Here is a 15,124-nt window from a genome sequence, read left to right on the forward strand (position 1 = left end):
CCGCCTTCGGTTTCGGGGTGTGACAGATTGGTACACTACTAGAAAAAAGACCTTTTACGACGCGCAAAACACGACGCTCTTTGATTTATGTTACACATTAGAGAGCGACATTAAAAAAGTGTCATCTCTTCAAAAATTTTAAGGATTTAGGTCGCGCATTACTGAGTGCCCTTAAATTAGTGTCTGATGTAAAAATATTAAAAACACGGAGGGCACCTATAATAAAAAGGGCGTCCTCTACAAATGTCGCTTTATAATTTTAATAAACACGCGTTTCTGGGACTCAGGGGGGAAACTAAATCCCCCAAAATTTTGAACACCCGCTTCCTCTTCCTCTCTACTCTCTACACCCGCCAAATCAACTTCATTCTCTCCCTTCTTTCTCTCTGCAAACCCCTTCTTCTCCGATCGACTTTCACTTCCTTCTATGTGCAAACCCTAATCAAACATAACACATTTGAAATAGTAATATCTTCTTTCATTTTCTCCCCTACTACTCTCTGTAAAACCTAGCAGCCGCCACCACTAGAAACATGGAAAATCCCCCAAAATTTTGAAGTACCCCGCTCACTCCTCTCAATATCTCTTGCGCTTTCGTATTTATAGCCAGAGTTGGAGAGCGAAAAGAAGAAAGAAGAAAGAAGAAAGAAGAAAGAAATGATGTGCGTATTCTTCCTCTTTTCTTCCTCTAGCTCGATCACAACCCTTCTTCCCCCTTCTTATTATTTCTTTTTTTATTTGCAGGTGAGGGTGTGAGGTGGCGTTCAAAGGTTGTCAAGGGGTTGTGAGGAGCTATAGGGCTCAAGTTCGAGGTTGAAGATTAGAAACCGAAGGTTGAAGATCAGATTTGGGATTAGATGAGTCGCTGGTACAACTGACGTCGTCGTGGTGTAGGTCAGATGAGTCGCCGGAGTCCAGGCCAAGTAACAGTGTCGCTGGAGTTTCGGGAAGCTAACGATGTCATCAATTCGAGTGCAGGTGATGTGCCGATTATTGATTTTGGATCAATTACTAACTGTTTGCCATTTTCTTTCTAGAAAATCAATGTAGTGTCTGCTTCTTAATCTTGTTCTCTATGAGTACCATTGTTACCGTCTCTGGTAAAAACATCTAACCATATGCCAGATTCGTTGATTCAGGTTCTCCTCTTCTCCTTTACGTCCCTAAACTTCTTTTCAATCAACACAATTAAGTTTTTACTGCCCACTAAGTGTTTGATTATTTGCTTCACTGAGTATTGCAATATTTGATTATCAAATCAAGGCCCCTGTCTCATCTTGTGTAATCCATTTTTGATACTAGTATTGTTGTTGTATGTTAAAAGGCTACAAAGTACCTGTTAAAGAGTATGAGTTTGATGAAAAGAAGATGGCAAATGTACAGTCTCATCTGGTGCGTATCAATAAGGGCATTATTGTACTTTTTAAATTTATTATTATTTTTTAATTTTTAATAATTGGGTTATGTAGGAAAAATTGGTTGCCAATAACTATTACTTGAACAGGTCTCCAAAAGATGTGTACAGATAAATATATTATTCATGAAGTGAAGGCAAGAATAGTTGAATGGTATATGATTATGAACAGGGGCAAATGTGTAAAACAAATTATGATTCTTTTTATTATGGATGGTGCACAGGACAAGGGCAGGTTGGTCAAGACTGGAAGCTTTACACATTCATATCCATTTTGTTGAAGATCTGATACCCCTCTTATCTACAGAGCAGTTCCCATGATGAGCAGGTAATAAACAATAATAATATTAGTAATGACCTTCTTTCTTTTTAGCATACCCTTTTTAATATGTTTTAATTTTTATTCTGGATCCATAATACAGTTGCTTGAAGCAGCTTGGTGTCTTACAAACATAGCTGCTGGAAAACCTAAAGAAACAAGAGCTTAATTGCCTGCATTACCTTTACTCATTGCTCAAATTGGAGGTTAGTGTTAAGTACTTAGTTTTTAATATTTCTTGATTTTTTCATATCACTTCAATGGCGTAATTCTAATTTTGTAATTGTTATCCAAAAAAGAGTTCAGTGCTTGTTGCAGAGCAGTGTGCATAAGCATTAGGAAATGTTGCAGGAGAAGGTGAAGAACCGAGAAAAATTCTGATTTCTCAAGGGGCATTACTTCCTCTTGCAAAAATGATGTTGCCAAATAAAGTTTCAGTTAACGGGTGAACCAAGTTTCTCTGAAATGGTTAGTTTTTTTAAATTTTTTATACAAAATCCAATTCTGTTCTTCAATATTATAAAGATCAACGGTAAATTGGTAATTTTTGCTTTTGTTTTCCAATTTTCAGGCGACAACATTGTCAGGGCCTCCTTATATCTTTGTTTCTACTCCAGCTTGTGTCCAAAGATGCCTTTCATCAGGTGTTCTTCAAGCAAAATCCGTTCATGATTATCTTTCAATTATTATTCTTGATAAGGTATGGATTCTTTTCTTTCTGTAACATTTATAATACTCTTTATTAAAGTACTGATTCATGTTAGTAAATCAGGCAGATCTTCTTTTTACATATGGATATGAAAAGAATCTCAAAGATCTCAAAACTCACATTCCTAAAAGATGTCAATGCCTTCTCATGGCTGCTACCTCAAGGTTTGTTTGTGTCATTATCACTTCTTATAAGATGGTATTTCCATTTCTACCCCTGCAATTTCTTCATTCAATTAATTCTGATGAAATTTTTGCAGTGATGATGTTGAAATCTTGAAGAAGCTTTATCTACACAATCCCTATATTCTTACTTTAGCAGATGTTGGTGATGGAAAGGACGAAATTGTCCCCAAAAATGTTCAGCAATTTTGGGTAAGAGCTTAAGAGCTAAAATCTTGTATACTTATTTAACAAACTTATTTTAGGGCATTTCTTTAATACATTTTATAGTTTCTTGAATCTTTATTTATTTCTTTTACTTTTATATTTAGATACAATGTAGTTATCGAGATAAGCTTCTTTACATTCTTGCAATTTTGAAGTTGGATCTTGTTCAAAAGAAAGTCTTTATATTTACAAATACAATTGACACAAGTTTTAGACTAAAACTTTGAGCAAGTATTATTTTTCCCATTAAATTAATCTTTTTTTACCTATTATAGATTTTAATAAAACTTTTTATATATTTTTTGACAGTGTGGTATAAAATCTGTTGTGTTAAATGCTGAATTGCCTGTGAATTGACGTCTACATATTCTTGAGGTATTATTCCCTTTGACTTTTCTTGAAGTTTTTATAATTCTATATAATGTTTTTTAGGGTTTTGGTTCTTAAATGAATAAAGAAAACAAATTTCCTGGGCGGGAAAGAAGCAGACATACTTGCTGGTAAGATGAGTATGGTACAGTTGCAAGGGCGGGACCAGTTGCTGACAGCACAAAATGAAATGCTCAAGGTACTCTACTCTACTGCTTCGTCATATATGTCTGCAAGTTTGGTTGGCAGTTTCCCTTATTACATATGCGCTGGCTGCATCTGGTCAGGTATAAATTCACCAAATGTTGACTTTGACTTGACTTGACATATAGTTTAAGGAAAATGTTTGACTATTTGTCAGTTAGTTGACTTCTTAACCATTTTTTGTTTTGTTTTGTTTTAGGCGTTGATTGCTAGTTCGGTTTCAAAAGGGAATTATAGATCTGTGAAGGATATCACATACTTCGTGTTGACTGTAATGTTAATTAATAATTATTTTGTTTATATAATATATAAAGATGTTTTTATTTTATAAAAGTTAATTAATGTTTTATTATTTTCTTTAGATTGGTTTTGTGATGGGTGTTACTTTGGCTGCAATATTGGGAGTTTCATTTGGTTCCATAGTCACACTGTTCACTAAGGACATTGGAGTATTGGCGATTGCTAGAACCGGGGTTTTGGTAAACTCCCTATAATACCCTTGTTGTTAATATATATATATATATATATATATATATATATATATATATATATATATATATATACATATATATATATATATATATACATACATATATATATATATATATATATATATATATATATATATATATATATTTCTGATGCGTTTTGATTTTGTGAAAAAAGTTTGTGAGTGCTAGTCAGCCTTTGATTGCTTTTGCTTTTATTGTTGATGGTTTGCATTATGGAGTTTCAGACTTCCCGTATGCTGCTTATTCCATGGTATGCTTTTTTTTAGACAGGAATATAAAATTACATATTTGCCCTTGGATTAATATGTTTTCACTGTAGATGCTTGTTGGGATTTTATCGTCTGTAATTGCAACTTGTTATGAGATGGTATTACCACATTTTTCATACTAATACTAATTACTAAGGCAGATTTCATTTGAAGTGTCTCTTGGATTAATAATAGCACAATGTTTATCAGGCCAAAACCATTGCATTTTGCAATAGTTGATGAACTTGATTATGTCCTAATTGATGAGGGAAGAAACCCATTGCTGATAAGGGGTGAGGTATGTCTTCTTACTTTGAGTGTTGTACGGATAAATGATGTTTAAAAAATATTTGGGAAAGTAAACAAAAGGAACTAGTTACTTAACAACTTTGATATTTTGATATGCATCTCATTCTCAGGCTAGCAAGGATGCTGCACGTAACACAGTTGCTGCTAAAGTAGCTGAGCTTCTCATGCGTGGCCTCGTATTTTACTTTTTTGCCCTTCTTTTTCCTTTTTGATGTCTTGTTATCCATCTCCATTGTATGCGTATCTCATTGTTTGTTCCACTACACATCATGTAAATTTATATATTGTAACAAATAGAATTGTAAGACATTAAATTTTATGAAATGGATTATATTTTTTGTATATGATATTTTATTTTATATTGTGAGGCATTAAATGCAAATTTAATTTGAAAATTAGTAAATCTATAAAAAAAAATTTTTTTAACATTTAAAATTATGATACGCAAACATGCGTGTCATCTTCATTTATGACATGGCCTTTCTTGACAGAGGCTTTCTTGATACGCATTGCGTGTCATTAACACGCGCGTCGTAAGGTTACGACACGCGAATGCGTATCGTCTTCCTTTATGACAGGGCCTTCCTTGATACGCATTGCGTGTCGTAACCGCGCGTCGTAAATGCGCGTCATAAATGCGCGTCGTAAATGCGCGTCGTCTATAGACGACGCGCAAAAGCGCGTCGTCTCTCTTTATGACAGGGCCTTCCTTGAAACGCATTTGCGCGTCGTCTGAGCGTTTTACGACGCGCAATGAGCGTCGTAAAAGGCCTTTTTTCTAGTAGTGGTATCAGAGCCGTTGTTTATAGTGAACTAAGTATACCAAACCTTACATGGTATAAGACTATAAACACTAAGGGGCCTAAGTGCTCTGAACTAAAAGTATACTTCAAAATATAAGTATTTTCAAAAGTATACAAGTATGCCAAACCGTCGAGATCCGTAACTACAAGTAGAACAAAACATAAGTAAATGGGTGTTGTATACTACGGTTAAACCTGGGCAGTTATGTAGTCATGTCTAGGGTCAATATATCCTGATCAACTATATTCATTCAAGACACAGCCAACATGTGCTTGGGAGTAACTGTGGTGTGCAGCATGCCTAAAACTTACCCAATTACCCCAAACATCGAGCCATTGTCGTAGTGAACCATGAAATACTATGGGAGTATTTCTCGAGCCAATCCATTGTAGAAATCCTCATTCAAGCGTTGGTCATTGATTATTCCTTTAGCGATAATTTATCTGCTTTCATAACTCTTTCCTGTAATATCGCTTAATAGAATTCTATATCTGTCATAATGAGATATTTCTTGTGTTTATATCTCTTGATTCAATTCAGAGGACTTACCATCCTCTCTTTCTTGATCTTTTTAGATCAAGATGCCTCCAAGAAAGAGACCCAGCTGAAAGACCAACAACCCTCCGCCACCACCTCCTCCTGAATTCGATCTCGTGATGTTCTAGGCGGCTGTTACTGCCGCTGTAGCAGCCGCCTTGTCTCAAATGAACACCGGTGGCTCCGTTGGTTCAGGAGGTGGTACCCAAACTCAAAATCAAGAAGGTAGCCAGGGACAACGAAAGGAGTGTTCCTATAAAGATTTCATGAACGCGAAACCCACATCATTCGATGGCACTGGAGGTGTCATTACCCTCACCCGATGGTTCGAGAAAATCGAATCTATCTTTGAAATTTGTTCCTGTTCGGAATCTGACAAGGTGAAGTTCGCCGCCTGCACCTTCACCAATAAAGCCCTGACTTGGTGGAATGGTCGAGTCAAATCCCTAACCCTACCGGTAGCCAATGTCATGGGTTGGGAAGCCATGAAGGAACTTCTTCTAGCCGAGTACTGCCCTCGGGGCGAAATACAAAAGCTGGAGCATGAACTTTGGAACCTGAAGATGAAAGGTTCTGATATCGCCGCTTACACTTCCAGATTCGATGACTTGGCGCTACTCTGTCCGGGATTGGTTACCCCGGAGAGTAAGAAGATAGAGAGATTTATCTGGGGGATGACCCAGCCAACCAAAGGAAATGTCTTAGCTGCGAGGCTGACCCAGATAGAGAGATTTATCTGGGGGCTGACCCAGCCAACCAAAGGAAATGTCTTAGCTACGAGGCCGGATACATATGACAGCGCCAAAAAACCTAGCCCAAACCCTGATTGACCACAGTGATGATGTTGATGAAACAACCTCCACTCCTTAACCGACTAAGAGGAGTGGTGAGAAAAGAAAGTTTTGGAAGAAAAAGATGAGTCAGCCTTCTCAAGGATCCTCAAAAAAACAGCAGACTGTAGCACTCCATGCGGCTACTACCCCTGCTGCTGCTGCTGCTTTGGGATCCACAGCTCAAACACCTACTATTAGGTATGCTGGTCACCTTCCCCAATGCGACAAGTGTAAATACCACCATAACCCCAACCCCTGCCGTGATCTGTCATGCACCAACTGTGGTAAAAAGGGGCCTATGATTCGATTCTGCAAAGCACCAACCCAATCAGCTAATCAATCTTCCGGAGCAGGTGTTGGTCAGGCCTGCTACAATTGTGGAGAAGTCAGGCATTTCAACAGGAACTGCCCCAAGAAGGCGACATCTGATAACACCGGGAGAGTCCTAGCCATGGGACGAGAGGAGGCAATCACCGATCCCACCGTTTTCTCGGGTACGTTCCTTCTCCACAACTCATATGCTAGTATCCTTTTCGATTCGGGTGCTGAAAGAAGTTTCGTTAGCCATTCATTCAAACATAACCTCAAACATAATCCACAACCACTAACCGAAATGTTTACCGTTGAGATGGCTAACTGTGAGAAAGAAAGCGCTAGCAATATATTCATAGGCTATACGCTTACCCTGAATGATCATTCTTTTCCCATCGAGCTTATGCCAGTCTCCATAAAGAGCTTTGATGTTATCATTGGCATGGATTGGTTGAGTCCCAATCATGCTGATATCCTTTGTTACGAAAAAGCCATTCGTGTTAATCTTCTTGCTGGTCAAACCCTCATAATCTATGGCGAAAAGCTTAGCTCCAATCTTCGCATCATTTCCTACATCAAAGCTCAAAAGCTTCTACGAAAGGAGTGCCATGCATTCCTAGCCCATGTAATCAACAAGAAACAGGAAGTTAAAGACCTCGAGAGCATCCCCGAAGTCTGTAATTTTCCTGATGTCTTTCCCAAAGAGCTTCCAGGGATTCCTCCCGAACGTCAAGTCGAGTTTCGCATTGACCTAATTCCTGGAGCTACCCTCGTGGCCAAATCTCCGTATCGCTTAGCTCCAGCAGAAATGCAAGAGTTATCCAGCTAGCTCAATGAGTTGCTCACCAAAGGGTTCATCAGACCGAGTTCCTCACCTTGGGGAGCTCCGATATTGTTTGTTAATAAAAGAGATGGATCCTTCCGGATGTGTATCGACTACCGCGAGCAGAACAAGTTGACCGTCAAAAACCGATATCCTCTTCCTCGAATAGATGACCTCTTCGATTAACTTCAAGGAGCCAACTATTTCTCAAAGATAGACCTTAGGTCAGGGTATCATCAGCTACGAGTTCATGAGAGTGATGTTTCCAAAACAGCCTTCAGGACTCGGTATGGACACTACAGATCCGAAAAGTTGTATGCGAAATTTTCCATGTGTGAATTCTGGATTTGGAAGCTAACTTTCCTCGGGCACTTGGTAAGTGAGGAGGGTATTCACGTGGATCTATACAAGATCAAAGCGATAGAGAATTGCTCGGCACCAAAGACACCCACAGAAATCCGTCAATTCTTGGGTCTCGTCGGCTACTATCGGAGATCCATCTAGAATTTTTCCAGAATCGCCAAACCCTTAACCACTCTAACGTAGAAAGGTGTACCCTTTTGTTGGAGTGAAAAGAAAGAAACTACGTTCCAAACATTAAACCAAGCCTTGTGTAGGGCACCTATCCTGTCCCTACCCGAAGGGACGGAGGACTTCGTTGTCTATTGTGATGCGTCCAATCAGGGCTTAGGCTGTGTGCTTATGCAAAGGGGAAAAGTTATTGCTTATGCCTCGAGACAGCTGAAGGCACACGAGGTCAACTATACCACCCACGACTTGGAGTTAGGTGCCATAGTCTTTGCACTGAAGATTTGGAGACATTATCTCTATGGAACCAAGTGTATGATCTTTACTGACATAAGAGCCTGCAGCACATCTTCGATCAGAAAGACCTAAACATGAGGCAACGGCGTTGGGTAGAGTTGCTCATTCACTATGAGTTCGAAATCCGCTACCATCCCGGCAAGGCCAATGTGGTGGCAGATGCCCTTAGCCAAAATGAAAGTTCAAGCCGCAAGGTGAAGACACTAACGGTGACTATCCATTCCCATTTATCCATGCAAATCCGAGAAGCCCAGTTAGAAGCCCTCAAATCGGAGAACTTGTCGAACGAAGCCTTGAGGGGAATGGATAAGAAACTTGAGATCAGTGGTGATGGAGTCTACTGTTTCATGGACCGAATCTGGACTCCAAGGTTAGGAGGATTCAGGGAGATTGTCATAGAGGAAGCACACAAGACCAGATACTCTGTTCACCCAGGTTCGGATAAGATGTACCTGGATCTCAAGAAACAATACTGGTGGCCAAACATGAAAGCCGAGATCGCTACATACGTGGGTAAGTGCCTGACTTCACCAAGGTGAAAGTTGAGTATCAGAAACCATCGGGTCTGCTCCAGCAGCCAGAGATACCCAAATGGAAATGGGAGATGATTACCATGGATTTCATCACCAAGCTGCCCAAATGTCCGAGTGGGTATGATACCATTTGGGTAATTGTCGATCGTTTGACAAAATCCGCTCACTTCATTCCGATCAAAGAGTCGTTCAAGATGGAAACTCACGCGAATCTACATCCAAGAGGTAGTTCGACTACACGGTGTACCTGCGTCCATTATTTCCGATCGAGATAGCAGGTTTACCTCCAAATTTTGGCAGTCTCTCCAGAAGGCTCTTGGAACTAAACTAGACATGAGCACGGCTTATCATCCTCAGACCGACGGACAGAGTGAGAGAACTATCCAAACCCTGGAAGACATGCTTAGAGCATGTGTCATCGATTTGGGAAAGTCATGGGGCAGACATTTACCCTTGATCGAGTTCTCGTATAACAACAGTTACCATACCAATATCAAGGTTGCCCCGTTCGAAGCCCTCTACGGTCGAAAGTGCAGATCCCCTCTGTGCTGGGCCGAGGTAGGGGACACACAACTAGCCAAGAGTCGAGTCCCCGACAGTGCTCTCACTGGTCCCAAAATCATCCTTGAAACCACTGAAAAGATCATCCAGATCCAAGAACGACTGAAAGCTTCACGATATCGACAAAAGAGTTACGCCGATATACGACGGAAACCTCTAGAATTCCAGGTTGGAGATCGTGTCCTGTTAAAGGTCTCTCCCTGGAAAGGCACAGTATGCTTTGGAAAGCATGGGAAACTTAACCCGAGGTACATAGGACCCTTCGAGATCCTCACCAGGATCGGTGTTGTAGCCTATAAACTTCGATTACCCCATGAACTTAGTAACATCCATCCTGTGTTTCACGTCTCGAACCTTAAAAAGTGTTTATCCGATGAAACCCTCGTGATCCCTCTGGATGAAATCAAGATCAACGAGAACCTGAACTGCGTGGAGGAACCAATTGAAATCATGGATCGAGAGATCAAACGTACAAAACAAAGTCGCGTCCCGATAGTGAAGGTTCGCTGGAATGCCAAGCAGGGACCGGAATTCACTTGGGAACGCGAAGACTCGATGAAACAGAAGTATCCACATCTCTTTCCGAATCCATGATTTTTATCTTAATTCTGAATTTCGGGACGAAATTCCCTCTAACGGGGGGATAATGTGACAACTTTTAATTTATTCCGTCACTATAAACCGTTTCCGTTAAATAAAACCGTTTGTATTCAAATTGTCCCGTTAACCTTTGAGTTAAATTAATTTAATCGCGACTTTTAATTCGGTTTCATAAGTGTCGGGATACATTAAAAACAATAAGATATTTTCCATATTCGTTTGGAAAATTATTAGTTTCATCTAAGTCCTGATTACGGCAAATTTATCAGGTACAACCAAAAGCACCGTCTAACGGCAGTATCGGTGTAAAATCCCGAATTCCCAGGTATTATTTATTATTGTATTTTTGGTGATTTGTGAGGAAACTCGGCGAGTTGGAGCCCATACTCGCCGAGTATGATCGCGATTATGGGTGCGGGTTCACGTTTGGACTCGGCGAGTCCAAAAGTGGACTCGGCTAGTCCACGCTGTTTAATGAAACCCTAATTCCCCGGGTGTGGAGCCTATTTAAGGGCACTTATAGCCTCCCATTGCGGCTACCAGTCCCTTGAGAGAACCCTAAGAGATCTAAATCGCTTTGAGAGAGAAGAAGTCACTTTTGGATCGTTGTATCCTTTGTTTAGAAAGAAGAGGGTGACAAGAGCAAGGAGGAGGTGAGAATCAAGCAGATCCAAAGTCCAGAGGCTTCATTTTGAGGTAATAGTTCGAACCTCCTTCAGTTTTAGGGTTGATCTTTAGAGTTAGAGTTTTCTAACCCCTTTGGAGAGTGATTATGTGAAGGAAATGGTCCCTCTTTGAGTCTGTGCCTTGGATTTGGACTCAAAGAGGTCCAGAGACCTTAACCCTTGGAGCTTTTTGGGTTAGTATGGAGTTATTGGACTTAGGTTGTCATTTTTGGGACCAAATCTCCTTTTGATGCCTTGTTATGGTTAAACAAGCATCAAGTTTCGAACTTTACGTGACATTCATGCTTGGGAAGGCTAAATCTACAGTTTGGGGAAACAGATCTGACCGCAGGAGGTCAATAGAGTTTGTGCATGGCATGAACTCGCCGAGTTGTTCTTGAGACTCGACGAGTAGGGTTTGGGTTTCACGTGAATTGTTCAGCGAGTAGACTCGTCAGGTTGGGGGATGACCCAGTGAGTCAGGGAGAGTCAAAGGAGGGCTAAGTCAAGCCGGAACTCGTCGAGTTGTTCTTGAGACTCGGCGAGTTGAGTCGTGGTGGCCTCGCGATTCATGCCAGGTAGAACTCGTCGAGTTAAGGAATTAGTCGACATGTCAAGAGAGGATCCGAGGGAGTCAGTGAAAACGTATAGACTCGCCGAGTCGCTCTAGTGCATTCGCCGAGTCCAGTCAAAGTTGACCGTTGACCAGTGTTGACTTGATAGGGTTAGTCAACCTTAGTTGTGAAAGTGTTAATTAGAGATATATTGTGTTATAGGAGGACTATAGCTCGGGAGATCGAGCGGTAGTGATTTCAGGGATTTGCGAGTTATCGAGATATGCGAGGTGACTCTTCTCACTATACTTTACCTTGAGTAGGTAATCAGAGTCATGTGACAGAGTAATTGTATGCTATATGTATCTTATGTGTTGTACTGCATTATTTCTATGTGATTTATGTTGTGCATGCTTATAGAGTTGGAACCGGAAGGTTCACAGAGTTAGAGCCAGAGGGTTCACAGAGTAGGGTCCACGGACCCACAGAGTTATAGCCTCGAGTGGCTAATATGTGCTATGTCTGGTATTTTGGGGAACTCACTAAGCTTTGTGCTTACAGTGTTTGGTGTTATTGTTTCAGGTACTAGTGATGACCGTGGGAAGGCACCGGCTTGATCAGTACACACACGGGATTTTTATGTTACGAGTTCAAGTCCCGATCACTTCCAAAGCCATGGAATCAACCCTAGAACCTTCCCTTTTACATCGTTTGACCATTTAGCATCCAAGAACACACCAACCATGAGTTTACGGCCGTAAACTCATGGGGATATGGTCAATGGACCGTAAACTCCTCAAAGAGTTTACTCTTGAAGAGTAAACTCCATATCTAGGTCCTACACATCCATAGTTGCCACCCAGGCCACTCCGAACACTTGAATTGAAGTTTTTTCGCATCTTGGAGTGTATAATCATATCTAATTAGTGATTTAAAGTCTAACTAGATACATTTGTATATCATTTCATATTACATAGGAACCTCGCGCGTTATCAAGCCTCGAACCGACAACTAGCATCCAAACCGTCACGTTTTCTCGACTGGTGAGTTCATACCCCTACCCTTTTTCCAATGTTTTTCAATGTTTTCAAGGGGGGAATACAAGCAAAGTACAAGAAATTATTGTACTCAAAACTTATTTTATGTGTTATATTTCATGTTTCGTATGCTTTTAACATTGGCAATCGTAACTGACAACCGTTTGAACTTACCCAACTTGTTATCATATTATTTGTGAAAACGTCATGAAATGTTATGTTTTATATTTCACAAATGGTTTTCCAAATTATAACAGCTAAAACCATTAAATTTAGAACTTTGAACTTGAAACTTAGAACTTGATTTGTCCTCGGTAACACTCCACAGAGATACGCAAGTGGAGGATCACCGTTTGTAATAGGATCTTTCTGTATTATTACTAGTAAATTTGTTATTCCTATAAATTGGAGACATGTTCTCGGAAACACTCCACAGAGATACGCGAGTGGGGGACCGCTTCTGTAACTAGAATCTCTTAGATAGGGAGTGTGACTTGAGTGTATAGATCTATAATGGGCTGACTACCCCGCACCTGGCTGCTAGCTACAGCCGAACCGAAAGGTTCCAGGGTGACGAAAGTCATAAAATGATTTGGACTACTTATTGCCATATGTAGTCTATTGTATGGTTATGGGACTCGCAATTTGGATAACAGAGATTTACTTGTTAGTAATGATGAATTTAGTAATTAGTTTACTTTATACTTATTAGTTTTATATACGTGTTAAAACTAATACACTTCACAAGGATAACCGGGTTTTTAGAATACATCTTTTAATTTCATTTCGGATTGATAACTAACTTTTAGGAAAATATGGGATTTTCCTGGGATAACAGTTGTTCATAACCAGAATTGTGTAACAAAACATGATAACCAAACTTTGCATATAAGAAAATTTGGGATTTTCTTCGGTTCATAACTTTTTCAGAAACCGAAAGGAAACTTATTCATTTTTCAGAAAACAAAACCGCTTATGAACTCAATAGCTTTATGCTGATTTTTAAACTGCTTGTATTCTCAGGTCCACATTAGACAGGTACCCGCAGTCTTTTTGCAGAAGACGGAGCCCGTAGAAGACACGTCTTTACTTTTGTTCATATATACATACGCTTAACACTTGTAACACTATGTTTTCAAACAATTGTAAATTTTCAAATGAAATTTAATGGTTGTTCACTTTGCTTACTATGTACATTGGTTGTGATACTCAACATGAAGTCACCTCCGCCCCGGAATGTTTCCGCCTTCAGTTTCGGGGTGTGACACTAGTTGCCATTCCTACTACAAGGAATCACACAAGTGTCAGTTCATTCATGAGTCTATACGAGTACATGCTGTTTGTAGAGATACTATTACCTGGATACTTTTACTTAGATACGATTACATATGTGCAGTACATAGAGATACTATTACATGGATACTTGTATATAGATACGATTACATAGATCCTATATGGTTAGATTCTATTACATATTATATGAGAAGATACTATTATATACGCTACGGGACATACCATTCCGCACCCAGGGCTGTTAACAACCGTAGGGAAAATGCGCATCGGTAGATGGCTACAGTAGTATTGTTCGACGAGTTTCCACGCCGTGAATATCCTGATACAGAAGGATACACTCTCTGTTATTATATTATCTTCTTTATTTCCTTTACTTTATATCACATTCATATAATCAATTAGGTAGATTAGATTTGAATAATAATAGTTATACAAGGTAAAACTTTCTCTTACATAAAGGTTCATACTTTCAAAACACATGAGTCTTGGTAGAAGACTACTTTTTATACTAGTAGGAAATATGGCATTTTCTAGGGTTTTCACACTTATAAAAAACTGTTTTCTTAAACTTTTACGAGTCTTTCATACACACTTTTCACAAAGTAATGTTACTAAAATACTTATGAATTCACCGGCTTTATTGCTAATACTCGCTTTCATAATAACTTGTATTCTCAGGTCATAAATAGACAGGTACCGATGCAAGACTTAGAGAAGATGGAGAAATCTGGACTCGTCTTTTAATTTGAGTATTCATTATGTTGTTTATGCTATGAAAGAACACACTTATATTTAAAATTATACTATTAATGAAATGGATGATGTTGTTGCTTGTTTACTACTTCGCATTGTTGTGATACTTGACATGACGTCCTCCACCTCAGAACGTATTTTGTCGTTCTTGGTTTTGAGGTGTGAAAATATAACTTTAATGTGAGATCAACATGGCTAGCAATTTGTTTGCTCATGTCACGTTTGGTTCGCAGAATATCTTGTATGGAGAGTGTTTAGTATGGGGACTATTCATCACAATATGACCTTAATAAAACAAAATGTTTTAAGGTAGTTAGTGTGTCGATTATGATTTTAAATAACATTATTGTACACATTCATTTTCTCATTTCATTTATATAGTGATATTGTCACATAAAAAGTAATTAAACTACTTTCTAGAAAAGATAGTCATAAACATTGGGAAAACACACATTTCATACTATTACAAGTACAAACATACGAAACAGCTGGGTCTTGGTAGAATAATACATTACATTAAG

General features: G+C 39.3%; 1 protein-coding gene and 1 long non-coding RNA gene across 2 annotated transcripts; both read left to right on the forward strand.

Annotated features, from left to right (window-relative positions):
- The first annotated feature begins 3,158 nt into the window (after nt 1–3,158).
- On the forward strand, nt 3,159–4,194 carry LOC111907084 (protein DETOXIFICATION 45, chloroplastic-like). Its single transcript, XM_052771609.1, has 6 exons — nt 3,159–3,206; nt 3,264–3,399; nt 3,604–3,675; nt 3,767–3,883; nt 4,071–4,133; nt 4,183–4,194. The coding sequence occupies exons 2-6, from the start codon at nt 3,337–3,339 to the stop codon at nt 4,192–4,194; spliced, it is 327 nt and encodes a 108-aa protein (XP_052627569.1). The 5' UTR covers nt 3,159–3,206; nt 3,264–3,336.
- Nucleotides 4,195–4,224: 30 nt separating this feature from the next.
- Nucleotides 4,225–4,815, forward strand: LOC111909061 (uncharacterized). The gene is made up of 3 exons (XR_008223980.1): nt 4,225–4,283; nt 4,375–4,462; nt 4,584–4,815. It is a non-coding gene; the product is annotated as an uncharacterized LOC111909061 (long non-coding RNA).
- The last annotated feature ends 10,309 nt before the right edge of the window (nt 4,816–15,124 follow it).

The sequence above is a fragment of the Lactuca sativa genome, chromosome 5, assembly GCF_002870075.4.
Source record: "Lactuca sativa cultivar Salinas chromosome 5, Lsat_Salinas_v11, whole genome shotgun sequence".
NCBI lineage: Eukaryota > Viridiplantae > Streptophyta > Magnoliopsida > Asterales > Asteraceae > Lactuca > Lactuca sativa.